At 41.1% G+C, this 26,071-nt stretch overlaps 2 protein-coding genes across 12 annotated transcripts in view; one reads left to right on the forward strand and one right to left on the reverse strand.

The window, feature by feature from the left end:
- The window catches only part of UST (uronyl 2-sulfotransferase), a 123,034-nt gene extending 109,442 nt beyond the window's left edge, over nucleotides 1-13,592 (forward strand). Inside the window, exon 8 of the mRNA XM_080998578.1 lies at nucleotides 9,810-13,592. Within this exon, the coding sequence (XP_080854704.1) occupies nucleotides 9,810-10,096 (287 nt within the window). The 3' untranslated portion in view covers nucleotides 10,097-13,592. The remainder of the gene's footprint in view (nucleotides 1-9,809) is intronic.
- The window catches only part of LOC308473244 (uncharacterized protein), a 138,839-nt gene that overhangs the window by 83,050 nt on the left and 29,718 nt on the right, over nucleotides 1-26,071 (reverse strand). Inside the window, exon 4 of one of the 11 annotated variants that reach the window (XR_013983985.1) lies at nucleotides 1,411-1,610. The exons of 8 other annotated variants lie outside the window; for them this stretch is intronic. The gene's annotated coding sequence lies outside the window, so the exon portion shown is untranslated. Of the gene's footprint in view, nucleotides 1-1,410; nucleotides 1,611-6,214; nucleotides 6,609-23,626; nucleotides 23,916-26,071 lie in introns of those variants that run through there. 2 more of the 11 variants (XR_013983986.1, XR_013983987.1) reach the window with 2 other exon arrangements.

Genomic DNA, 26,071 nt, shown 5'->3' on the forward strand with positions numbered 1-26,071 from the left:
CCTGCAACCTTGGCATCATCAGCATCACACTCTAACCAACAGAGCTATCCAGGCTTTTCAAAACACTTCATTGTGAGCTTAGGTTAACTTTTTATCTGAATTTTCAGCAGGTGGCAAAAAGTCTGAGATGTAATATAGTACAAGCAGGCACCCAGCCACTCACACAACAGGCCTTGTCTTTCCTTCACTACCCCTGTAGCCCACTATATGTCCCAAAACATGCTTTGGAGGATTGGGGTACAGCGGGCTGAGGAGAAAATGTTTTTTGTTTTAATAAAATACAAAATAGAAGTCCCATTGCACAACCAGATTTCTGTTGCGTGAGCCGATGGACATCATTGGATGTCACTTTAAATTAATTTTCTTCTGAGATAATCATCTGCTTGGAAATCCACTCTTGTCGGAATAGTTGATCTCTACTATTGTGCCTCTTGTGCATAAATGAGATACACTTAAGCTGTTGGTACCCAGTGCCTTGGAATAACTCAAATAAGCTGATGCCTTGTATCAGGAAGAAGCTCTGATGCTTTCTAGTCTGACTTTTCCTTCTCATGTTAATAGTGCATGACTAAAGCAGAGCCGTGTGTTCAACCAGCAACTTGTTGGCTATTCTCCCCCCCCCCCCGCCCCCCCCGCCGCCGCCCCAAGTTTGGCTTGATGCCTTTGTTCATGCTACTAATCTTTTGTCTCACCTAGTTTTGACTGGGTCAGCAACATTGCAGACAAATGACAGCCACCTCAAGAAGTTTAGTCTGAGAAACTTTATGGCCAATGGCCAGAGTCCTTTTATTTGGAAATAATAAAAGTTGTTTCTTATTGTATGGCAGCCAACTAAGGGTAGATTCTCTTTATCTGGTTTTCAGTAGTACATAGCAATGCTATTGTGGAGGCAATGGTAGAGGACATAAACAACTGAGTTCCAATATACCTGTGTGTAGTTGGGAGGGCTAGCTGTGCAAATCCAATGGACAGGTTCAATTCCAGGTAGTCCTGCTGTGGGGTCAAGGCAGCACTAATTCATCTTCCTGAGTGCGATTAACTTGATGCGTAGAAATGTAAAAGGTGGCTGGCATAGATGTTGCACCCAGTTTATGGAGCTGGATTCTTTGGAATTTTGGATTCAACTCTGTATGAGCAGTGTTCGAAACTCCCATTGTTCTAGACACATTTTGTGACAGGGAATTTGATTAGCACAAGCAGTTTCTGAGCTCTGGGCACAGTACTGCACCTAAGATTTCAAATTAAAACTTAGAGTGGAAGAAAAGGAGAACCTTTTTATGTCTCTGCACTTCCAGCTACAACTTCCTCAGTCAAATGAAGGTTTCTCCCCACAGTAATATTTTGTTAAACTCCTGCCTTAATGCCCATTGACATCACCGTCCAAGCTGTTGATCAGAAACAAAGCATACTCAGATTGTCACTTCTGAACATTTTTGTATTGCTCTCAAGCCACACACTTCACATTGATGGAGGCTGCTTGCCTGGATGTGAAGATTCGCAATGGTGGTAGCCCACACAGTACGTAGCCCAAGCATAGGATGTAGATTTGCTCTCCAATAGTGATGTGTTTTCAGCAGCCCTCCAATGATTACTGTAAACATGATTTAGCCCTGCAATTAAAATGAACAAAGGCAATGTGTGTGCTATGAAAGGAAATTTGTAATTTCACCATTGTGTCCAGAAGCAACATTTCCTAGGGTTGTTTTTTAAAAAGAAACTTGCCTCCTACTGGCCAGATATAGGTGTAGCCTGTATGTTAACACTACTGGCTGGAAAGATCTGTGTAAAGGTAATTCATAAAACCCAATTTTCCTTCCTATTAGGAAAGTCACCAGTCTAGAGAGAACACTGGAGATGTACAAAGACTATGAGAACCCTGGTGATCTCTCTCTCTCTCTCTCTCTCTCTCTCTCTCTCACACACACACACACACACACACACACCCCATCACCATCCTCTTTTCCCTATTTCATCTTAGTCTAGGTGAGGAATGGAGCCAAGGATTCCCTTTCCAAAAGACATAGGAAGCCTGGGAAAAAGCTGCAATGATTTCACTTGGGAATTTTGAAACTTTGGGATCTCCCCGCCCCCACCTCTTTCCATTTTGTTTGCTTACTTTACTTTTCTGAAGCACGCCTTAGTTTTTAGCAGTAGATACTCTATCCCTGTAGGGTTGGGTTGAGGAAAGCCTTTATTCTAACTTACTGGCTGTTGGCCAGAACAGTCAGGCTCCGTGTCAAAAGCAGTGTACTTTAAAGAGACAGTGTTTCATTTCCCATTCTGATATTCTTTTGTCTGTCTGTCTCCTTTCCTTTTTTAAATGCCAGATGTCCCCAGCCTTTGACCACCCTCAGACTTCGTATATATAATAAGTGCTGTGAAATGTTCAAACTTGAGTGAAGGGGAAATGGGAGCTTTTTTCCTAATGTGTAACTGTCAGTAATGTTACTGTTAATCACTGAACTTACAAGAGAAAAACAAAATAAAAGCATGTGATTAATTTGGTGTCCTGCCTTACATCGCCATGGTATTGTGATGCTGAACAAAAAAACTGGCAGAAGGAGCCTTGCCCTGGTGACCTGGAAATTGCAAGCCCTTTATAAAGAGATTTGGGGATTCTGTAGTTTCTGTGTTGAAAATTAACTCCTGCTGCCATGATCGTCTCAAGAGGTTTTTTATGTGTGAAAGAACTGAACAAATGCTGACTTGTCAGGGGGTTTTTGTACTAATTTATTCATATTATAAACCAGTATTTTATAGAAATATGCCATCTAAATTTTTTGGTTTGATACAGTGGTAATTTTGCTATCTAAAACTTACTTCAAGCTGTAATCTTTCTGTTACAATGCTAATATAAGGTTTCTTTTGAGTTCACTTGGGTTTATCTTCAGGGCCAATATATTTGCCAGCAGCAAAACAAATCCATGTTACTTTAAATGATAGCTAATCTAATAATTAATTAATTATACCATGCCCATCTGGCTGGGCCTCCCCAGCCACTGGGCTGCTTCCAACAAAATATTAAAATACAATAGTGCATCAAACATTAAATGTCTCCCTAAACATGGCTGCCTTCAGATGTCTTCTAAAAGTCTGGTAGTTGTTTTTCTCTTTGACATCTGGTGAGAGGGCGTTCCACAAGGCGGGTGCCACTACCGAGAAGGCCCTCTGACTCGTTCCCTGTAATTTGGCTTCTCACAGCAAGGGAACCGCCAGAAGGCTCTCTCGTCACTGGACCTCAGTGTCCAGGTGGAACGATGGGGGTGGAGACGCTCCTTCAGGTCAGCACCAACACTTTAAATTGTGCCTGGAAACGTACTGGGCACCAATGTAGATCTTTCAAGACCGGTGTTATGTGGTCTCAGCAGCCGCTCCCAGTCACCAGTCTAGCTGCCGCATTCTGGATTAGTTGTGGTTTCCGGGTCACCTTCAAAGGTAGCCCCACATAGAGCGCATTGCAGTAGTCCAAGCAAGAGATAACCAGAGCATGCACTAAAGTGCTTTTTTAAATGTGAACATGCAGCTTGCTGGTGCAGGCACCTGAAATCACAGCCACGTTGCTCCTAGGCTCCTCTTCTTGCTGCTGAGATGTAAGCCATAGTCTGGCTTAGTGCTACATCCAAACCCAGGCTTGTGGGTTTCGTTTTGGCAACCCATTGAGGTTTGTTTTTGTTTTAGGTGGCAGGAGTGGAAGGAGCAAAACACCCATGATTTCAGCAGCATGCACCAGGATGCTGCACATTTGCCTTCACATTCAAACAATAGTTTAGCCTAACTATCATTTACAATAGCATGCAAACCAGGCCACTGTGTTTGCAGATTAGGTATGTAGGAAGCTGCTTTGAGCATTGGTCTTTGTAGCTCAATATTGTCAACAGTTGTTGGCTGTGGCTCAAGGTGTCAGGCAGGAGTTTCTTCCAGCCCTACTGAGAGGTGCCAAAGATTGAACCGGGGACCTTCTGCATGCAAAGTGCATGCTTTGCCATAAAGTGACAACCCTTACCCATCCTGCTTATGTTCAATGGTTTGCTGCTTTAAGCTAATTCCACCTGATAAATTGTCTTTATTTTACTGCTTGATATATTTGTTTCCTGATTTTATTACATAACTGGAATGCTACTGTATAGATCAGACTTGAGTCCCCAGTTAGATACTGTTGGGACTACAACTCACAGGAGAGAGCCAGTGTGGTGTAGTGGTTAAGAGCGGTAGTCTCGTAATCTGGGAAACCGGGTTCGCGTCTCCGCTCCTCCACGTGCAGCTGCTGGGTCACCTTGGGCCAGTCACACTTCTTTGAAGTCTCTCAGCCCCACTCACCTCACAGAGTGTTTGTTGTGGGGGAGGAAGGGAAAGGAGAATGTTAGCCGCTTTGAGACTCCTTAAAGGGAGTGAAGGGCGGGATATCAAATCCAAACTCTTCTTCTTCTTCTTCAATCAGGAGGTCCATTCTGCAAAATGTAGTGTTGTGGCACCTACCCTTTAGTGTAGTGTGTTCTTGAATGTTAGACAGGTATCATTTCTTGTGTATTTTCGGCACCTGCTTGAAGACCTTCCTCTTTTATCAAGCCTTTTAAGTGGGGATCTTTACCAGTCTGCTTATGTATTTTTAAGATGTTTTTATTGTTTAATCACTTGTTTGCCATCCTGGATGTCTTTGGGAGGAAGGCTGGGATATAAATTAAATAAATTTGCTGTTGTTTAGTCATGTCCGACTCTTCGTGACCCCATGGACCAGAGCACGCCAGGCACTCCTGTCTTCCACTGCCTCCCGCAGTTTGGTCAAACTCATGCTGGTAGCTTCGAGAACACTGTCCAACCATCTCGTCCTCTGTCGTCCCCTTCTCCTTGTGCCCTCCATCTTTCCCAACATCAGGGTCTTTTCCAGGGAGTCTTCTCTTCTCATGAGGTGGCCAAAGTACTGGAACCTCAGCTTCAGGATCTGTCCTTCCAGTGAGCACTCAGGGCTGATTTCCTTAAGAATGGATAGGTTTGATCTTCTTGCAGTCCATGGGACTCCAGCACCATAATTCAAAAGCATCAATTCTTCGGCGACCAGCCTTCTTTATGGTCCAGCTTTCACTTCCAAAAATTTAATAAATACTTGACTCGAATAATCATGTCAATTTACTCAGCATGGTTAGGTCCCAGAGTTTTCCAAAACACTCCCTTGATTTTGGGATTTGTTTCATCTTCAGGTATTTCACATAGACAATTCTAGCTCACAAAGTCATGTGAAAAAGGAACATTTCTTTAAATCTAAATGAATCGGTATATTATCTTCTTGGGAAATCCAAGGCAATGCAATGCGTTAAAATGTTAGCCAAACTATCAAGCATTGTTTGAAGCAAAGACCTTATTTTAAACATCTATTTTAGGGAGGTCCTGCCGGGCGCGCGAGGCTTGGGGCGGCAGCCTACCGCCCGAAGCACGCGGAGCCCTCCGGAGGGCTCCCTGTGCTTCGGGCGACTGTCCGCAAGCCTTGCATGCCTGGCAGGAGGTCCCGCCGAGCGCGTGAGGTTTGGGGTGGCAGCCTGTCGCCCCAAGCACGTGGAGCCCTCCGGAGGGCTCCCCATGCTTCGGGCGAGTGTCCACAAGCCTTGCGCGCCCGGCGGGAGGTCCCGCCGGGCGCGCGAGGCTTGGGGCGGCAGCCTGTCGCCCAAAGCACGGGGAGCCCTCCGGACGGCTCCCCATGCTTCGGGCGAGTGTCCGCAAGCCTCGCACGCCTGGCAGGAGGTCCCGCCGGGTGCGCAAGGCTTGGGGCAGCAGCCTGCAGCCCGAAGCACGCGGAGCCCTCTGGAGGGTGCCCCGTGCTTCAGGCAGGTGTGCGCAAGGCTTGGGGCGGCAGCCGCGGCGGGGGGGGAAATAATTTTTTTTTATTCATTTCCCCCCCCCAAAAAAACGAGGTGCGTCCTATGGGCCCTATAGGACGAAAAATACGGTAGGTTAGCCACAACAATGCAGAAGTCTTGGAGCGTTGAAGCAGCCTGAAGGAACACAAGTCACCTGTCTAGATAGAAATTGTCATTCGGTATTTTGTAGCAGAATACCAATTTTGATGTGCTAGAAAGGTCAAGGCAATTTCTTTATACTGAATAGATATATCCAGTATTCATTCTGAACAAGTTAGATATTTATGCATTGTCAATTAAACTCTTCTTCCATAAAGTTCTTTTGGTGGCATAGAGACGATGGAGTGTGCCTCCAGAGGTGAAGCCAAACTGTTGTGTTAGCAGCACCAAAGTGACCTCCCTGGGGCATAAGCCAGGGCAGTGTGTATGGAGATCCTGGGCTGTCCAGACAACAAGACCTCCCCTTGGCCTCACTGATGTGATCCAAAGCAAAGCAGAGCAATACGTTTGGCACCAGCATGGCTGCAGGAGTTGCCAGAAGAAGGCATGCGAGGCACCATCCAACTGTCTTAGGGACTCCATTCTGGATTTGTATAGGGTTTACTCCTTAGTATTTTCTTCTGCTGAAGATATCTTGCAAGGCAGCTATACAAAAGTTTTTTGTATAATTCTGCTTTTCTGTGAGGCTCAGTGACTAGATTTTCTCTGCCCTCTCAAAACAGGTTTCTTGCAAATTTGCCCATCTTGAGAGTAGAGCATCTATAAACATTGGGAATCCTGTATAAATGTGAGGCTTCTGCAACTTCCTTTTATCTCATAAGTGCTGACTGCACCAATAAATTAATAAGATGAACTATCCTGATGGCAGCACACACCATTGCATGTCTTTGGTATTAAAGTAAATAAAACTGAAGCCCACTGACACTCCAATCTTAAAGCAAAGTCCCTCATGCTGTGGAAAGTTCTACAAAGTTCATTTAGTTAGCTGCATTTTTGACAAAATATATAGCATATAAAACAGCATAACTTTTGGTTTTGCACTTTAGTAACATAGAAAAGGAAGGTTTGTGTTTGGCTTTGCATGACAAATGTTTGTCACCATCCTGCTTTATTTATTTTTTCCCACTCTCCTGTTTTTGGCTTGGTTTCCAACAAACAAACAAACAAACAAACAAACAAACAAACAAACAAACTGCTTCAGTTGGTTTTAAGGACCTCCTGATCACTGTACTACAGTATACTTTTCCCTAAGTAATCTCAAAGCCAAAGCAAACACTGTAAAACAAAATCTCCAAAAGTAAATAGTGCAGTTTGTTGCCCTCCATATGGCTCACTGGCTAGAAGGTCATAAAGTGTGGTTCTTCTCTCTTCTCCCACCCCCAGCCCAGGCTTTTTCTAGGGGAACAGCTGGGTTTACACAGCATTTTCCAAGTGTTTGGTCTGGCCCAGAGCCAGCCATGCATAATTTTTCCATTATGTGCATTTGATAGATGAGGAGCAGGGGGTGGTAACTTGGAGGAGCAAATTTGTGAGTTACTTTGGATTTTTATTAAAAGAGTCTTTTAAGAGAATATAAAGTAATGTAAACAAAATAAAAAGGCCACAAGGTATGACTAGATCTCTAATGGCAAGTGAATGTTGCCCACAGTTCAGGGAGTTTTTTCTTAAGGGGGGGTGTAGTTTTGACTTTTTCTTAAAATAAATAAACTATATAGGTTTGCCGAGAGACATATATTGTTTGTTCTCCTGATTCTTCAAGAGAGGATTGGAATTTTAAAAAATTGGTATCAATATTGAGAATGAATTGGAGGAAAATGGAAGGGAGCTAAAATGTCCCTTAATAATTAAAATGGAATGAAACTTTTCATTGGAAAGACTTCATGGAAATGGTCATATAGAGTTCATTTCTCAAATGGCTCCCATGGAAATATTTTAGGGCCCAACTAGCTGATGACATTCATGTGTAGTGAATAATAAATAGGGAGGGGGGTCAAACCAGATCCAGAATGTGGAAGGAGGAAGGACTTTAACCCTTTGCCCTTACCAGTCAGAATCGGACCTCATGCCTGCCAATGGAAACTTTCCTCCCATTGCAAGTAGCAGGGGAGCAAAGGAGTTTGGAATTCCGAACAGAATTGCAGTGGGGGCATCGTGTCTCCTCTCTCTTTCCATGCCACACAGGCTATTTCTTTAAAATCTTGCACACAGTGGCAAAAAGCTAGGGCCAAACTAGATATGGCACAGTGGATCCATGATCAGATCTCTCATTGCCTGTCTTTTTGTAAAAAAACAGTCACTTTGCTGTGTAATTTGGATTGAGCTGCAGCTCTGGAGGAAGTAAAGTTTTGCCTTTTCCCTTGTACTTTTCCCCCAGATCACAAACGCCCCCACTCTACTGTAAATCCAGGGGTGGGGGCACAGTTTGACTTAAACTGAGGAAACAGTGTGGAGAAAAGCACAACCTTGATCCTCATGCCCTCCTTTCTCTGTGGTGTTACCTTTAAGGAAAGGAAATGTCATTGGCAAATCAAATAACATCTCTCAACTTTGGACCACAAAACATTCAGGTGTTGGACATAGAAATCTATGTGCTAAACACGCATGGTGAAAAGCCCCAATGTGTATGCCAGCTTTGTCCAGTTTACTGCATTGAAAGGATTTCCCAATCACTTCATACAGGCTTTATTGCTAAAATTTGCCAGCCTTCAAAGAAAAAGAGTGCATGCTCAAACTATAGAGACTCCCAAGACAATGCCAACAAACCCGGCCATCATCTCCCCCATCTCCCCTCAACTCCCACTATTGGCTGGATCCAGATTAAGTAAGTTGCACTTAGTTCCTATTAATATCAGTTAAGTTATCATTATTAACTTTTCAGATTGATTTCAGTGGGACTCTTCTATCCAGTGATAATCCATGTCACAAAACTGCATACTGCTTTTCCTCAAGAAAGGGGAGTCACACCCGTAGTTCTGTTAAAATGAGCCATTTATTAGTTCAACAAACAAAGCCTAGTGACAAACCCTGCACACCTGCTACAGTATTTCTACTCTGCTGCTCTTGGGCCTTTCCCACTCCAATGATTCTTCAAGCCACCATCTTCAATTCATCCTCTCATTGGGTTCAGTACAGTGGTACCTCGGGTTAAGAACTTTGCTTCAGGATGAGAACAGAAATTGTGCTCTGGCAGCGTGGTGGCAGCAGGAGTCCTCATTAACTAAAGTGGTGCTTCAGGTTAAGAACAGTTTCAGGTTAAGAACGGACCTCTGGAACAAATTAAGTACTTAACCCGAGGTACCACTGTACTTGCTTTCTTATATTTAGTAGCCAAAGCCAAAATTTCAGTTTCAGCATCCATAGTCTATTGAATACTTAGCTATTTGTTTTGAGAGCCTACATTTATGACCAGGAGAAGGCAACTGGTAGGAAGTTTTGGCAATTCAAAAAAATAATAATGAAAAAAATAAAACGCTTTTACAACTTACTGTATATACTCGTGTATAAGCCGACTTTTTCAAAACATTTTTAATGCTGAAAAGGCCCCCCTTGGCTTATACTCGAGTGAGGGTCCAAGCTGAGCACATTTCCAGCGGCGGCAGAGGAGGAGGAACGAGCAGCCCGAAAGCAGCCCTTTCGGGCTGCACCTTCCTCCTCCTCCGCTGCTGCCATCAGCCTCTGCCTCTCAGCAGCACCCTAGGTAGGCAGGGGGACTGGAGGGGCTGGGGGGGGAGAGAGAAGCCCCCTCTTCCATGTGCGCATGCACGCACACTCCAGCCCACCAGGAGGTTTGTGGTGTGGTGAACTGGCTTATACCCGAGTCAATAAGTTTCCCCAGTTTTTTGTGGTAAAATTAGGTGCCTCGACTTATATTCGGGTCAGCTTATACTCGAGTATATACAGGTATTTACATTTCAACAGACTATATTTGACCAAATTCTTCTTTATGTAACTCTCTTACAGAACATAGGAAACTCGGCAATCTAACTGTGACAGTGAAAAAGACAGTCCCTTCTCCAGAATCCCTTCAGATCCTGTACCAGCGCATGAGATATGAATATGAGTTTTACTACTACATCAAAGAGCAGTTTCATCTATTAAAGCGCAAGTTTGGACTACGATCTTCAAATAGTAACTCTTCTCCTAGACCAGAATTTGTCATTCCTTCTCCTTTGGAAACTGAAGAGCCAGTAACAGAAGATGAGGAGCAAGATGATGAAAAGTGGTTGGAAGATATCTATAGAAGGTGATGCAAGCATCACCTTCTCTGCTGGCTGAAGCACCCAGATTTTTCATAAACTATTAAGAAAAATCCTTAAGGAAGTGAGTTACTGCACAACAGCATTTAAAAGACATTTCCCCCAGGATGAACTGATTGTGAGACCTCTTTTTGAGAGGGTCTATTTCTTTAAATTTATATTTGTTTCCCTTGGCTCCATAGGATCATAGTAGCTAGGACATACTTTTAAATGTGCCATTTCATTACAAATTACGGTACATTGTCACTGTAAAATATTGCTGTATATGGTACCTATTTGGCAGAGTGATGTAGATCACAGCATAGGTCATCTGCAGTTTTCTCAAAACCTGTTTTTCTTTGTTAGTATTTATACCGAATATTTTACAGTCACATTTGATCACTTGGAATTAAGAGCAGGGTATTGGAGGTTTGTATTATTATCTGAACAGGGAATTCTGTTGTGCTAAAAGAAGAAAGAAATGCATTACCGCTACACTAACTCTGGATACTATTTAGGCTATGTTTTCCCCATGGAAATTAATAAGGGCATTGTTGACAAACCAAGTAGAATTGCAGGGGAAATTAAGCTTATCTTGTTAAATGTATGGGTACATCAGAGTTCAACACCTTTCGAAACTGATGAAAGTTAGGAGAGCAAATGTTTGCAGAATTTGGTGTTTGTTTCACAGAGGAAGCTAGGCTACAGGGAAGGCACTTAACTTTACTCCAAATTTTAGAAGGAGAAATCCTTCTTAGTGTATTATTCCCAGTCCTTTTATTACACAGAGACCCTAAAGGAAGGGAACACAAATAGTCAGGCATCTTTTCAAAAATGTGGGCTGTTCTAGTTGAAAGAACATTTGTGCTATGTCATAAATGCATGATTCGGTTTCAGCTGAGAGAGATTCTTGCTGAAGTTAGAAGTCTCTGTTCAATGTGCCTCATATCTTCTGGACGGTTGAAAATAAGATAGTACCTAATACATTTGGGGTGTATTCCATGATGCATTCATTGAAGAGATACAGAAGAATGTTTACTGCATTCCCTACAAAGTGTATTCCACTCTAACCCCTGACCCAGTTTCACAGTAACAGCTGTCTAGGCATGGGCAGGTTCTCCTTTGCCTTAAGTCAGGCATGGCCAAACTTGGCCCTCCAGATGTTTTGGGACTACAGTTCCCATCATCCCTGACCACTGGTCCTGTTAGCTAGGGATGATGGGAGTTGTAGTCCCAAAACATCTGGAGGGCCAAGTTTGGCCATGCCTGACTTAAGGCAAAGGAGCAAGGAATTGCTGTTGTCTTGGTCATACTCAAATGTGTGCTGGCCAGAGTATTACAGTCAGCATCTCTGATAGGGAGCTGGGATGAAATAGGATGGAACTGGTTTGTTGGTTTACCAGGAGCTCTACTTCTTTTCTAGTGTTTTATCTTTCAAATTCCCTTCTCAGAGCTTGTGAGCATCAACTAATATTGTAAATCACCATTATCTATTGCATTCTGTTGTTTACTATACTACTTCTATCAGGATTTGAACAAACATAATTGTGTTAAGGCTCAATGACAACATGGATGAATTATCTTGTTGCTAGTTATGTCCTAATTTTGTGGTTCCAATGCACTACTCTGAAGGAACACAGTGGGAGCAAGAAATACAGTAAATAATAATTAACCAAGATGCTGCATTGTATATTTTAAGTGGTTTCTATGAAATTACATTTAAAGAGTAACGATTAGTTTACACACTGTGGATTTCTTTTCTTTTTTAAAAAAGCAAATTAATATTCACATATTGGGTTTCTTTTTTATCTTTTTTTAAAAGAAAAGATCAGATTTTATCCGTGTCTCTAGAGTCCTGGGTCACTTAACATGTTCACTTTCTCTGCAATTTCACTGCTGCTTAAATCTATTTTTATCGTTCTATTTAATATTTTTTTTCATGAACACTTTGCAATGTTAAAAAGAACAGGCTGTCGGGTAATTTACTTGCTAGGTTTCAGTGTTGTATATTTTTTGTACAAAGCAACTTGGCCTCTACTCCCAGAAAGGTACTTCATAAATTTATTTGGCACATAAGCTTTTAAGATTCCTAACACAACAGGTCATTTATCTGTCATGAAATAGATTTTATAATTTACTTTAAATGACTTAAAAGCACACTTTAAGTTTGTTAATCGTTTGACTTATTTATTGTGACTTTTCAGCACATTCCAAATTCTAAGTTGCTCAGGAAAGGAGTTCATTTAAATGATTTTATTTTGATGGTTCTTTCTTTTTCTTTTTAGAATGAAATCACTGTTATAAAGCCTTCAGCCCATGACACCCTTTTAGGAAGCACCATACTTGTTTGTTAATCTCTGTAAAAGAGAAAAGGTCAGTTCAGGGCACATGTGAAAAAAACAGAGCATATATGTACATTAGGTTAGTTGTAAATGAAAGCAACCAGTGTTTGAATTAAATATTCATTAACTTATTCACTGACATTTTGATATTAAACCATAAGACATCCATCTAAACTTTTTTTTATTTTTAGTCCACTAATATTTCCATTTGGAACCTGTGCTGTTCTTCACAAAACCAGTAATCCTTCTGTGGGTTTTTTTCTGGATGTAAAGGTTAAAGCATTTTCCATTTGAATCGCCCTAGAAAAGATTATTTGATAAAGCACTGTTTATTGGTGAAGGCCACACTTACTTTAAGCAAGCTATTTTGAGATTACTTTGCTACACCTTGAATTACTTTGAGGCACAAGGCCCAAAAGTTAACCTTTTCTAATTATATGAGAAATACAGTGAATATTTGGAACTGCACTGGCAATGTGCTTTATTGCTGTTGTGGAATAATTTTTAATGCATAGTGGTAACAGCTTTGACCCAAGCATTACTTTTTACTAGTTAACATAGACATGGGTGTGGTGATATTTGATATCTAGGCTCAATGCTCCCCTTGTCCACAGTTCTCAGGCAACTTGCTAAACTTTAAAGAAGTGTGTGCGTCAAACCACAAACACACAAGAAATAACATGCTGTAATGGTGGTAAAATGGCTTTGAATTCCAAAATCACATTAATAAATGGTACATTTTGTGTAATTTATTTATGTTTATTTTGAAGAGATACAATAGCATTGCAGTTTTCCAAAATGCACTCACTTTGTGAACCCATGAATGTCCTTGTTTCTTTTAAAGGTACATCTGAAATACTTTAGTTTATATGAGTGTCTTGAGTGCCACATGGCTTTTGTGATGAATTACATTAATTTGTGGTAGAATTTAATAACTCAGGCCAGAAATCAAAACTGTACTCTTTAAAGATAAACAGGTTCCAACTGATAAAAGCAGTTAAGACAGGCTTCCAGCATTTTTTAAAGGAGTAATACATATTCCTTTTTTGCAACGAGAATTTACATTGAATTTAGGCTTGTACTTTTGCCTATTGCCTACAAAATTACATTTGAAAATAATTAAATGCCATGAAAACTAATAAAGGCCTGTAATATGCAAGGGTGAATGGTGCATTCTCTCCTTCTGTTTGTGTTTGTCTTTCTATAATATGAGGGTTGTATGATCAGTTCTTCAGTCTTTAAATACCCTGCATGGTGATTTAATATGAAAACAGTGGGAGTACACATGACAAGTTTTCTTAGTTTGTGTCTTAATCTGAGTGGCTGATGAATAGTTTTAGAAATTTTATATAGTTAAATAATTCTTTTTAAGTTCAAATCCTGCTAACATCTCTTAAATTGGCCTTGTTCCTCACCTACATTCAAAATAACTTTTCAATATTGTACCAGCCTGCACTCAGTGAGGAAATGGTTTTGAAGGTTCACAGGTACAGGCAGATGTTTCTGGTACCTATGGAATTTTTCTCTAGTGACTTCAGCTGGTACATGTGCTATTTCAGCTTTTAGTGATGCAAAATGCCCAGTTTCAGAGCAAATGTAGATTAGGGGCTAAATGTTTATAAGCAACTCAATATTATTATCACTTTTTATCACTTTAAAAAAAAACATGTATCATGTAAAACTATATTGGCAACACCATCAAAGGAGGTAATCCCAATCCCAAAACGCCTTAAATAGTAAAAATGGATCCATTCACTGGAGAATAATTACAGTAATCTGTCTGAAATAAGAATAATGCAAGAATTGCTGGGTATGATTTTTTTTTTATAACTTTGTTTTAATTAAAAATCATGTTATCTTCTTTCAATTTATTTGTAATGAGTTTTAATTCCCTTCAACATCTGAAGATATCAGATCAATTAATGTCAACATTTGGGCACTCTCAACTAAAAATGTTCCTCCTGAACACAATCTATAATATAAACATGTGCACCTCTATTCATAGAAATTATCACAGCACACTCAAATTCATTCAAAAAACAGCTCCTCTGCTGCATGATATTAGAATTTGTGTATGAATTGTTGATTATAACACATAGCTTAAACCAGCTTACTTAAAAATCTAATACAGACAACTGCATCTTTGTTGAATGTAATTGATTGTTCAAATATGACACAGAGTTTGTGCAGACAAACTAATTCCTGCATCCAGAATGCAAATAAATAATGGGGTACGTCTGTGTTTGCTTTTTATCTGGTTTGAGAATTCTTACATTGCTAGATTGTCACTAGTTGTAGTATTCCCAGTCTTAGTACAGTATAAATTTCTGAAATCAAGTAGACAAGGTCCCTATAGTGCAAGGAGTGGGAGATGATATTAGTGGGTGAAAGAGGATATGGAGTAAAGGGAAGCTTCTTGGTGACCCTTGGATATTTCTGCTAATCTTTCCATTGAATGGTTTTCCAAATACCTGAATGTCAGTACAAACAGTATAAAAACAAAAAGGAAATCCCCATATAGCCCTGTGGGACACAGAATAGAACAAACTTGGCAACAAATTCTATGCTCAGCCCAGAAGACGGCACTGCCGTCTTGAAGAGCAATGAGGGAAGTAAGAAAGTATGGGTGCCAATCTCCCTTTCGGGCATGGTCTTAAATTTACCTTTAGGTATTTGTCCTGAAAACTATGGTAGAGCTTATGGTTTCAAAGTCATGTCCCTTGTAGGGATGAAAATTGATTATATATAAAGGAATAACTTGTTAGAAACCTTTTATTTCATTTTTTAAAAACCTGAAAAATATTCCGGATTTTTATTTTATTGGCAAATGAGTGTATATGTGTGGGTGTATGACTGGATTCATGAATCTGAGACAGAAGCTTGAACTGACTAAAGCCTCAGCAGCAGTAGGCTCTTTATGATAAACCACAGTGGAATTTGGAAACTTTTCAGCAACTTTGACCTTAACTTTGTCTTACAAATATCACAGTGTCAAACAGCATTGCATATGTCTCCTCATCATGGAGGCAGAAGGAATAATTGTCCAGCCAACTCTCTTTTTCCAAAACAATACTCTTCGAGTCAAAGGAAAATAGCTAAGGTCTTTAATTTCCCTAAATAATGTCCAATTTTCCTTCTGAAATGTTTCGTATTAACAATAAATATACATTTTGCAGCAAATACTTTATAGTAACTTTGGATTGCATTATAATTACATGGAAGTAGATTTCTGTTAAGTTTCGGCAAACTGTATGCAAACTAATAGTGCTCTCTATACCATGCCATAGTGCATGGCATTCACACATCACGGGAAACCATAGTTAATGGTTTACAGTGAATGTGCAAAGTTGGGTAGACTTGCGTAACTAGGGATTATGGGTTGTTCAGCATGTGGGCAAGTGCACATCTGCACGGCCCAGCCCTGTGGTGTGAAGCCTGGATTGTGCCCATTATCTCAAATCAGTAGCCAAATATTAAAGACAAAGGGGCTCTTGAGTCTTCGTAGCCACATGGCAGTTTGCAATTCTGTGAGCAATAAAATTCAGCCACTGCCATGACTTTAAATCATTGGGGGGGGGGGGAATCTGTAGTCATTATGTTATTTCTTTTTTCCTCCTAAAGATGGGCTCTTCTTTCTCCTGTCATGCACATTCCCACCTTTGGTATACAGTCTCAGAATTCAGAGTCTGAATTTTCATTCCATGAAAATGCTGTACAAAAGTTCAAGAGAAGTGTATGTTTATATTACCCCTTGGTGTTCCAACATCCTGTATAGAGGGGAGGCAGGATCATCCCAAATATGGGTCACAGAGGCTTTGATTGTTAAGAGGGGAAGCAATTATTTTCAGCAAGATGGCTAAGGGAACAATTCATCCCTTCTCCCTTTTTATTTTGCCTTTATGTATTCACATACTGTATTTATTTCCAAAAATGGAACTGTTGGAAAATAATGTACTGTCGGTGTCAATATAGTACCAAGTTATTTCAGTCATATACCAAACATATCTTAGAGCTTTTTGTTTAATGTCAGCAACAGATACTATGAATTCCAGTCTAAGTACATCATTTCAGATCCATGTTGCAGAGCTCTTATCTCTAGAGATTCTGATCAATGTAAACTTTTTTCAAGCCTGAAACACTTGCCCTCTAAAAGATTCCCACAGAGCCTTTCACTGGTAACCACAGAGCGGTCTCCTGTAACCCACCTGCATTTCCTGCTCTTGATCTCCCCAACCTTTAGTTGTGATCTATGTAGATTGTCTTTCTGGTCAAGAAAATATGACTCACTGATCTGTACAATGCCTACTACACACAACAATGTTTGTTAATGTAGTGGATACAGAGAGTGGGGGGAAGGATGTGGATGGGAACAATGCACATAAGGTACATTTGACTGTCAAAAATCAAACAGATGTTGATTTTATTATGAGAATTTCCTTTTTAAAAAATATTAAACTGGTTTTGTGCACACTAGAGGGAGCCCTGATCACAACAATAATTGAAAACATATTCTGCAAACAGCACTCTTTATGTCTTCATAAGCATTGATAAATTTTAATTAGGAAATTACTACATTTATTTAATGAGAAAATTGGCTTGCCCCCATAGCCTGCTGCTTAATTGTGACATTTGATTTCTTTTCATTTCTACCCCACCTTCCCTGAAGGCTCTAGGCTGGTATAACAAATTAAAACTCCACAGTTGCTTAGGAAAAAACACCCCAGCCACCAAGAGAGAGCTCCTATCATATTGTCTTACAGTCCCCGTGCAGAGGATTAAACCTTGGCCATGAATGGGCTCCTACAAGTCATTGCCTCTTGTGTTCTGTACTTTTATGAACACAGTGGCTGGGTGAGGAACCAAGGGCCAAACTAGACTTTTGTTTAATATGGATGTAGCATGTACCTTGTTTTTCCTCAGCTAATTACAGGCATGGGAGAGCCCGATTCTGACTGCAAAGGCAACACTGGGAGGGAAGGCTTTTCACTCACCCACCACCATCAGAACAAAGATTGGGGCCCCAAGCAGCTAATACCTAAACTAAGTTCCAACTGTGGCAGGCGAGTGAAGAGATAAGGCTCCTCTACCTGCATGCTGCCTTTGTGGTGAGAATTGGGCTCTCCTAGTTAGCTAAAGAAGAACAAGGGACATAGCTGCCTGCACATCTAATTTGGCCTGAAGGAAGCTTTATTGGCTCAACTTAGTTTGTGATGGGACATAGGAAACAAGGCAGTCTCTATCTCCATTTCTCCTTCTGTGTGTATTTGTAAGTTATAAAGCAAAACAAAAATTCTTATGTTGATCTTCCAGTAGGACAATCAGGGTTTCCGTACCAAATTTGGTCAGGAGTTCAGAAAGCTGATAATGTTCAAGGATGCTTGAAGTGGCTCAACAACTTTCTCCCCTTTCCAAACCATAACTTGTTCTTTCCCTTTTTGTAAGGACAGAAGATAGCAGGAATCATGGTTGCAAGTGATGACTGGTGTTGAGGTTAAATCTGATGAATTGAAGGGCACTGAAGAGAATAGTTAAGTCAGGGGTCAGCAAACTTTTTCAGCAGGGGGCCGGTCCACTGTCCCTCAGACCTTGTGTGGGGCTGGACTATATCTTGGGGGGGGGGGAGATGAACGAATTCCTATGCCCCACAAATAACCCAGAGATGCATTTTAAATAAAAGCACACATTCTACTCATGTAAAAACACGCTGATTCCCAGACCGCTCGTGGGCTGGATTTAGAAGGCGATTGGGCTGGATCCGGCCCCCAGGCCTTAGTTTGCCTACTCATGAGTTAGATAAATACAAATTTTCCCTTATGATAATGAAAGCCTCTTGGTCAAAGTTGTACCTTATGTAACAGTAGAGTAGCTTGCGCTGTGTACACACTATACCTTTAAAGCACATTGAAAACACATCATTTCCCTCAAAGAATTCTGGGCATTGTAGTTTACCCCTCACAGAGTGACAATTCCCAGCAACCTTTGACAAATGACATTGTCCAGAATTATTTGAGGGAAGGAATGAGTTTTAAAGGTATGTGTGTACATAGTCTTGAGTGTGAAGGTGGAATTGCATGTTACATTATATGGCCACCACTGAAACCAGCAACCACGAGTTAGTAAAGGTAAAGGGACCCCTGACCATTAGGTCCAGCCATGACCGACTCTGGGGTTGCGGCGCTTATCTTGCTTTATTGGCCGAGGGAGCTGGTGTACAGCTTCCGGGTCATGTGGCCAGCATGACTAAGCTGCTTCTGGTGAACCAGAGCAGCACACAGAAACGCCGTTTACCTTCCCGCCAGAGCGGTACCTATTTATCTACTTACATTTTGACGTGCTTTCGAACTGCTAGGTTGGCAGGAGCTGGGACCGAGCAACAGGAGCTCACCCCGTCGTGGGGATTTGAACTGCTGACCTTCTGATCGGCAAGTCCTAGGCTCTGTGGTTTAGACCACAGCGCCACCCGCTTGTCCCCTAATGTCTAGGACAACTTACCTATATCCTGGCAGGACATTATAAATAACTGGCTGTCATTAGTCCTATGGAGGTGTCTTGGAGGAGGTGATTGGATCCTGAGGAGGAATGGGATGAGCGTGGAGAGTGCCTGTTTCCTTGCCCAGTCCCAGGACTCTGGCTACATGCCATCCTTCGAAAGGAAGGTGCAGGGGGCATGGCACTTATTGGAGCAACATATTAGCCATGTGCTGCATTTTACAATCTGCCTTGCCTAAGAACCACTCTGATTTATGGATTAAACCAAACTGGGAGTTCAGTTCATCCAGCAATAAGGGCCAGGACACTGGCAGAGTGAACAAAAGCACCCCACCATGATGTTGGGACACAACTAGATATTCCTTTCCTTTTAAGTGGAGATATAGGGTGGTGTTGAAGTGAATAGCTGTGGTTAACAGAACAAGACTTCCCCTCCCTCTCTTTCCCCTGCATGTGCTGGCTCCAAATCTGCTCTGGAGTTTGGGGAAACCCCTAGAACAGATGTAGGGAGTTAAGAGGGGCAGGATTTCTGCTGATGGGAAATCCTTGTGTTTACACAATCGACGACTTAGTCCTACTTTGACTACTGCCCTTCTATTCAGTCTGTATCTGTATTGGACTTGGCATTATTTTTATATCTGGTTTTACTGTTCATGGGTTTTATTGTTGAAAAGCTTCAGCACGTTTAATGGAAAGCAATTACTAAATGAAATGAAATAAACTAGGGCATTACAGGGAAGGAATGACAGATTTGTTTGTTTTTTGAAAGGAATTGTGTATTTAATATGACAGGCAGCTCTAGGCAGAAAGAGAGTAGGAAATCTTAGGAATGTGAATTTAACTGAGATTGCAATTCTAAGTTACAATGTGACCACAGGTGACCTTTTCAGGGTCACCTGAGATTGAGTCACAAAGAGCAAGGCAAACAGAGATTCACCTCCTCAGTAAAAAATAAGAACGAACAACCATGGAGCTCGTTTTGGTTTGTGGAAAAAAATAAGGTTATCTGATTTGAAGTCATATGGATGAATAGGGAAGAAGTTAATGGTACAATTATGGTCTGTAGTCTTGCCCACATCCAGTGAAAGAGGTAGAAACAGGTATGTGTGTGTGTTAAAGTAAGAGGATGTAGCTGAGGGATAATTCTGAGAAAGAAGAGTAGACAAAACAAAGCAGCAGCAATGGATCTGTTGCTGAAAAAATCACAGAAACAATATATCTTGCTGGAAGGGACAAGAATGGAAAAAGTGTCTTGATGAGTATGCATGTAATGTTACACCACAGTTTATTTTTAAAGATACATAAAGTCAGGGAAACTAGAAAAGAATGTGTAAAATCCTTTCCATAATGGAGTTCAGACTGTTGGCTGACTCAATTAAAAATAAAATAAAAATAAAATGGCCCAGCTTCTTTACAATGACTTCGGAAATAGTAGCTACTACTCTGCTCACACTGCCGACACAGGCCTCAAGAGGGTGATTCACTGCCTATTTACAGTCAGTGATGAAGCGAGGGCTGGATCTCAGGCCAAAATCCAGGTCCTGCAGCCCAGGGGTTCCCCAGATTACCCCCAAGCCCAGCTGCAGATGATGGGGGCAGCAGCAAACAGGCTCACCACAAGTCCCTGGGCTGGCATGGGCATGCCAAGGCACACCGGGGCTGGCACTGGTTGCCACAGCATCCTTGCATTTTGCTTACTTTTAAACACATGTTATAGTAAGGGGAGGGGCAACCAAATTTGTTCATGGTTACAGAGGCTAATTTTATTTTTCTTCTACATTAAAATGGTGTTTGTTGATAAGCTTATGGAGTTAGCATCAGCGGCGGCAGCCCTGTTTTATTCCTTTAGTGGTGGTGGTGCTATGATTTGAGTTCAGAATCTGGACCTGCATGTGATTAGAGTGTTTCTTCTTTTTATTAGCGTTGGCAAAAAAAGAAAGTTTCTTCACATACCAGGACTGCAAGGGCAATTGTTAAGCATGGAATGGTTGCAGGTGGGGGGGGGGGAGAGAAAATGAAGGTAGCATCTTTGGGAGCCGTAGCAACAGCCTCCCACAAATGGTGTGGCTAATGCTTGGGGTGAGGAGAGAGGTGACAAGGCGGCCAGCGCTGCACAGGAGCACCCACAGGACCCCTAGGTTGTCTTGTGCGGTGTGCCTGCACACCTGCAATCTCGTCCCCATTTCACCCATCCCGATAAGCGGCAGCAACACTGCAACCAGGAGGTTATTTCTGTGGTTCCACCTTGCTGGGTGGTAAATCCAGGGTCTAACATTGCTAGCTGCACCACTGCTTAGTGTATGTTGTTTCACTGGGAGAACAACTTCCAGTCTTTCACTGGAAGAACAACTTCCAGTCTTCCACCCTGTGGAACGCTCTCCCACCAGATGCCAAAGAGAAGAAAAACTACCAGACTTTTAGAAGACATCTGAAGGCAGCCCTGTTTAGGGAAGCTTTTAATGCTTAACAGACCGCTGTATTTTAATACTTTGTTGGAAGCTGCCCAGAGTGGCTGGGGAAACTCAGCCAGATGGGCGGGGTATAAATAATAAATTATTATTATTATTATTATTATTAGGAGTTTCAATGAAATCTGCTTGGTGTTGTTGGTGCAACAAAGCCTTTGTGCTGCAGCGCCCAATTGCAGGACAACTCATATCAGGTGATGGACAAATAGCTCCACCCACCTGTGAAGTTGGCCTGCGCTTCCCCACCCCTCTCCATCTGGGCACTAATTTATGTTGAATGGCTCATGTACCCAGATCACTTTTGAATGCAACACATTTAGCATAAACTATCTACTTTGAGCCAGTTTAGTTTGCCCAGCCACTGAGCATCCATTAATGCACACAGTGACCCAAAATGTCTGGTACATTTGACAGTGACCACAGGTTCACAGAACCTGGGGGGGGGGGAGGGGGCCTGAACCAAAATGGATGTGAAATGACTGTTGGAAATTTGGAAGTGACGTTGAAATGCTGAAAGTGAATTTACTGCCATGTGACATCAGGTGGGAGAATGATAACCTACAAGAGACTATGTATTTTTATTAAATCATTTACGATAGAATCCAGCAACACTACGACTTTCTGAGCTCTTGTTTTGTGGCACAAATGAGAGTAAATTGAATGAATGCATGCCACAGTACTACATTCTTCACAGATTACTAGGTAATCCTTTCCAGCTGCTTTCTACACCTGTGGCGATTTAAGTTTGTTGTGGCTGAGGGGAGAAAGTGATCACAAGAAAGGCATGATAGGGTGGCTGTACTTAAGTTTTAGCAGTTACTTCTAACTAGCAATGGGGAGAAATCCAGTTCACTGCATGAATGGAAATGCACGTCTCCTTTGAAATATGAAATTCTCTAAATGGTGTGTACACATGCATTTTATCTGTATACCGCCTTTCCATAGTTCAAACCATGTTCAAGGAGGCTTACAACATTAAAAAAAACACTGTGTCATTACAAAAAATAACAAAAGTAGTCATAAATAATAAATAAGAAAGAAATCAAAAAGTACACAACCAAATTAAACAATTTCCACATTAATTAGAATAAGATCTAAAATAAAGATAAAAAAGTGTTATCAGTACTGTAACAGCAATGACCTCCCCCACAACAAACAATACCCCGCCCAAATCTGTATTAGGGGAAAGTGCACATAAAATGCCTATTTCAGAAAAGAACATATGTATGTATTAGGCAAAGTTGCATACGTCCGTACAAATGTACACTAAAACACTGACATATTTTCATGAGGACTTAAAACTAATAATCACAAACTACAATTCTATTTTTCTATGAAACAGATATCTGGAGAACTGAGCTTAAGACTTGAACAATTAGGGACTGTGAGAAACTGAAACTGACAGATAAATCCATCCCTATTTCCAGCTGACACGAACACTATTCTGCCTGATCATTAAGCAACCTAATAAGGATATCCACATTTTCCTCTTGCAACTCTATTTTCCTAATGAGATGTTATGAACAGCCATTTGGGATGGAGAATACAATTCTACTCAAGTGAAAATGTAACTATTTTGGTAATCCAGCGATGCAGCTGACAAGGGCTATTGCAGTGCTGATAACGGAAAGGGAAAACACTCCCTTGTGCTCACAGGCATATCTACCTTTCTCAGCCAGCAGTGGAAGTCTTGGCACCTGCACAGATGGGAATCACATGCAAGGTAGTTTATTACTATTTGGTATCACAGGCAGGCTAACCCCTGGCATCAAAAAGCAATGGAAGTCCCTCATTATTCTAGGTGACACACATGGATGAATAATATCAACCCCAAGTCAAATAAGTGGGCATTTGTCTTAGATAAGGAACCCTCCAAATTCGTTTTGCTAACTAACTGTATGGAATGTACAGTATTTCCTGGAACTCAAAACGTGGGGTCTGCAGCACGTGAGCCTATGTAAAAGAAACCTGTACATTTTAAACTGATTTGGAAAGAACAGTTTTGAACACTCTGCATTGCTGATTTGCTTTTGGGAAGTAACACGATATAATATGGAGTGTCCTAAAAGGTATAAAAAGATAAAATAGTTAGGTATAAACAAAGGGGTAACACAGCAGCCTTACAATCTAATTAGCTGTTCCTTCTAAACATGTAGTTGTGTAAATAATTGGATTTTTAGAAAGACACTATAAATCTCCATTACTATGTTTGCTGAAGAAAACCAGAACTGGAAAAGGCTAAGAAATTTTTTCTTCCTTACAGTTTTGTGATATGAGGGAAAGTAGGAGCAAATGCACAGCACATCTTTGATTTTGCGTTTTGCTTTTAATTCTGTTTATTTACAAGGTAAAGAAATATATGCTCAGATACATGAACAAACATGGGCTGGGAGGAATATAAGTAATATTGCAGCTTTACTTCAGAGTTTTCATGAATGTGCACTTTTAATCCACGGTCACGGGAACAGATATAGAAAGTGGGATGAAATATGAACTGAGGGAGGGACATTGTTGATGAGTGCCACAAGGTTCCTGCATACAAAAAGGAATGTTTATTGTGTTTCTTTTGCAATGGTGGTATTTACAGGAGAAGTGACAAATCGGGAAGTGTCTGAATCAAAATTGTGACTCCTGATCTGTTGCTGGATGAAGACATTGACAAGTACTTCCTGACTTTGAGATCCTTGAGCGGCTTGCTTGCTCACTGGTTGCTGGTAGGGTTGAATAGCCACTCAGAATGAAAGGAGGCCCACAAAATGAATAGGCTCATTCTAAAGCCAGTGTAGCCAGATGCCCTTTTGGACCCTCAAATCTGAAATGCATGGAATGTGCTTAAATGTCTTTATGTACAAATGCAACTGGGACAACTTCTTGCGGTCCTACAATTCCCTACTGGAATGCTCCTTCACCAGAAATATATTGATGTGATTTTTAATTCTGCAGCCCGAGGGGAAGAGGGAAATCATAGCTCTTTTTACGTTTCTGGGTGAGTAGTTTCAAGAGAATTTTTTAAATTATCAGTAGCTTTAAACGCCACATGACTGGTTCTTGCAATGGAATGTCTGATTCGGCAAAGAAAGTTTGCTTGCCCATTTCAGAAATCTGTTCTCGATTTGCATTGCTTCATTCAAGTTTAACATAGCTGTTACGTTTAATGCCGCTCATGGCAATTTAATACTCTACTATATGAACCATTGGAACATGCTAAAGCAGAAAAATATGCTCAGGCTTAACCATATAAATAAGTTAAATTCTTTATAAAAAAATATAAAGAATGCAGCAGAAAGCAGAATATGAACACCCTTACAATTTATAAACAGATCTATAAGGCCATGAGTGGAATGCAGGGGGCGGGGAGAAATCAAATGAGGAGCAAGCTATTTGGGGTAAAAAAAGACAATAAATAAAACAAGCTACAGGATACCTATTAGCTGAAAATTGAGATTGGCTACTGGTTTAAACTGAGAAGCCAGATCAAAAATTTGACTATTAGAACAACATAATTTTTGGAGTTCTTCCCCCTGAAACACACTGGCAGTTAAGAACTGGAATGTGATGGAGAATCTGAGGAATATATTTTGGATGCTTTGTTTGATTTTGTTGAACTAACAGTAGCCAATTGGAGCAGGAAGGAGTCTCTTCCCATATCAACTTTCATCATTCTCTGGAACATCAGTGAAGATCTATGATAGCTGCATGTTCAACTAGAGAGAGTGCTCAAAGAACTGTGGCTATTACTAATATTGTATAGTATTACTGCTGGCATCTGTCTCGAGAGACAATGGAGTGTGCCTCTGGGGGTGAAGTCAAACTCTGTGTTAGCAGCACTGAAGTGACCTCCCGGGAACACAGGCCTAGGCAGTGTATATGGAGGTCCTGGGCTGGCCAGAAGCAAAGATTCTCTGCAAGAATATCAAGGGTGACTTTGTCAAAAGCCTTACTTTCAAAAGCCTTTTTTCAGAACAAAGGAGCCAGACTGCCAATGGGGATTATCAAGCTGCAAACACAGTACAGTGGTACCTCATGTTACATACGCTTCAGGTTACATACGCTTCAGGTTACAGACTCCGCTAACCCAGAAATAGTGCTTCAGGTTAAGAACTTTGCTTCAGGATGAGAACAGAAATCAGGCTCCGGTGGCATGGCAGCAGCAGCAGGAGGCCCCATTAGCTAAAGTGGTGCTTCAGGTTAAGAACAGTTTCAGGTTAAGTACGGACCTCCGGAACGAATTAAGTACTTAACCCGAGGTACCATTGTACAAATGTCGCCTGACGATTACCAAAGTTGGCAGCAAAGCGATGTCTTTCCTTCTCCCGACGCCTTCCAAGGTTACCAATACATACAAGATTTGTTTTCTATCTTTTAAATTTAGTATATTTTAAAGTTTATCAACTAAGTTTGTTCTTTTAGTGGCTTTGTCTGGGATAATCATCTGGCTTTCCATTTACTGAAGCATTCACTTCCCTTTGTCCAAGCAAGCTAACAGCACTTGGATACTGAAATCAAAAATTAAAGCTAAATGATTAATTGGCCGCTTGTTCATTGCAGCCAGGTTGACATTGCCCAAACACTGGAGAGACTTATAATGTGTGCCATTGGACTACAGGTGTGATATTTAGCCCTCATGGAAATAGTGACTCAAAATGATATTTCTTCATGCTATTTTTTAAAAAAATTGTTTTGTCTTT

This window comes from Podarcis pityusensis (assembly GCF_964106645.2).
Source record: "Podarcis pityusensis genome assembly, chromosome: 3".
In the NCBI taxonomy this organism is placed as follows: Eukaryota; Metazoa; Chordata; class Lepidosauria; order Squamata; family Lacertidae; genus Podarcis; species Podarcis pityusensis.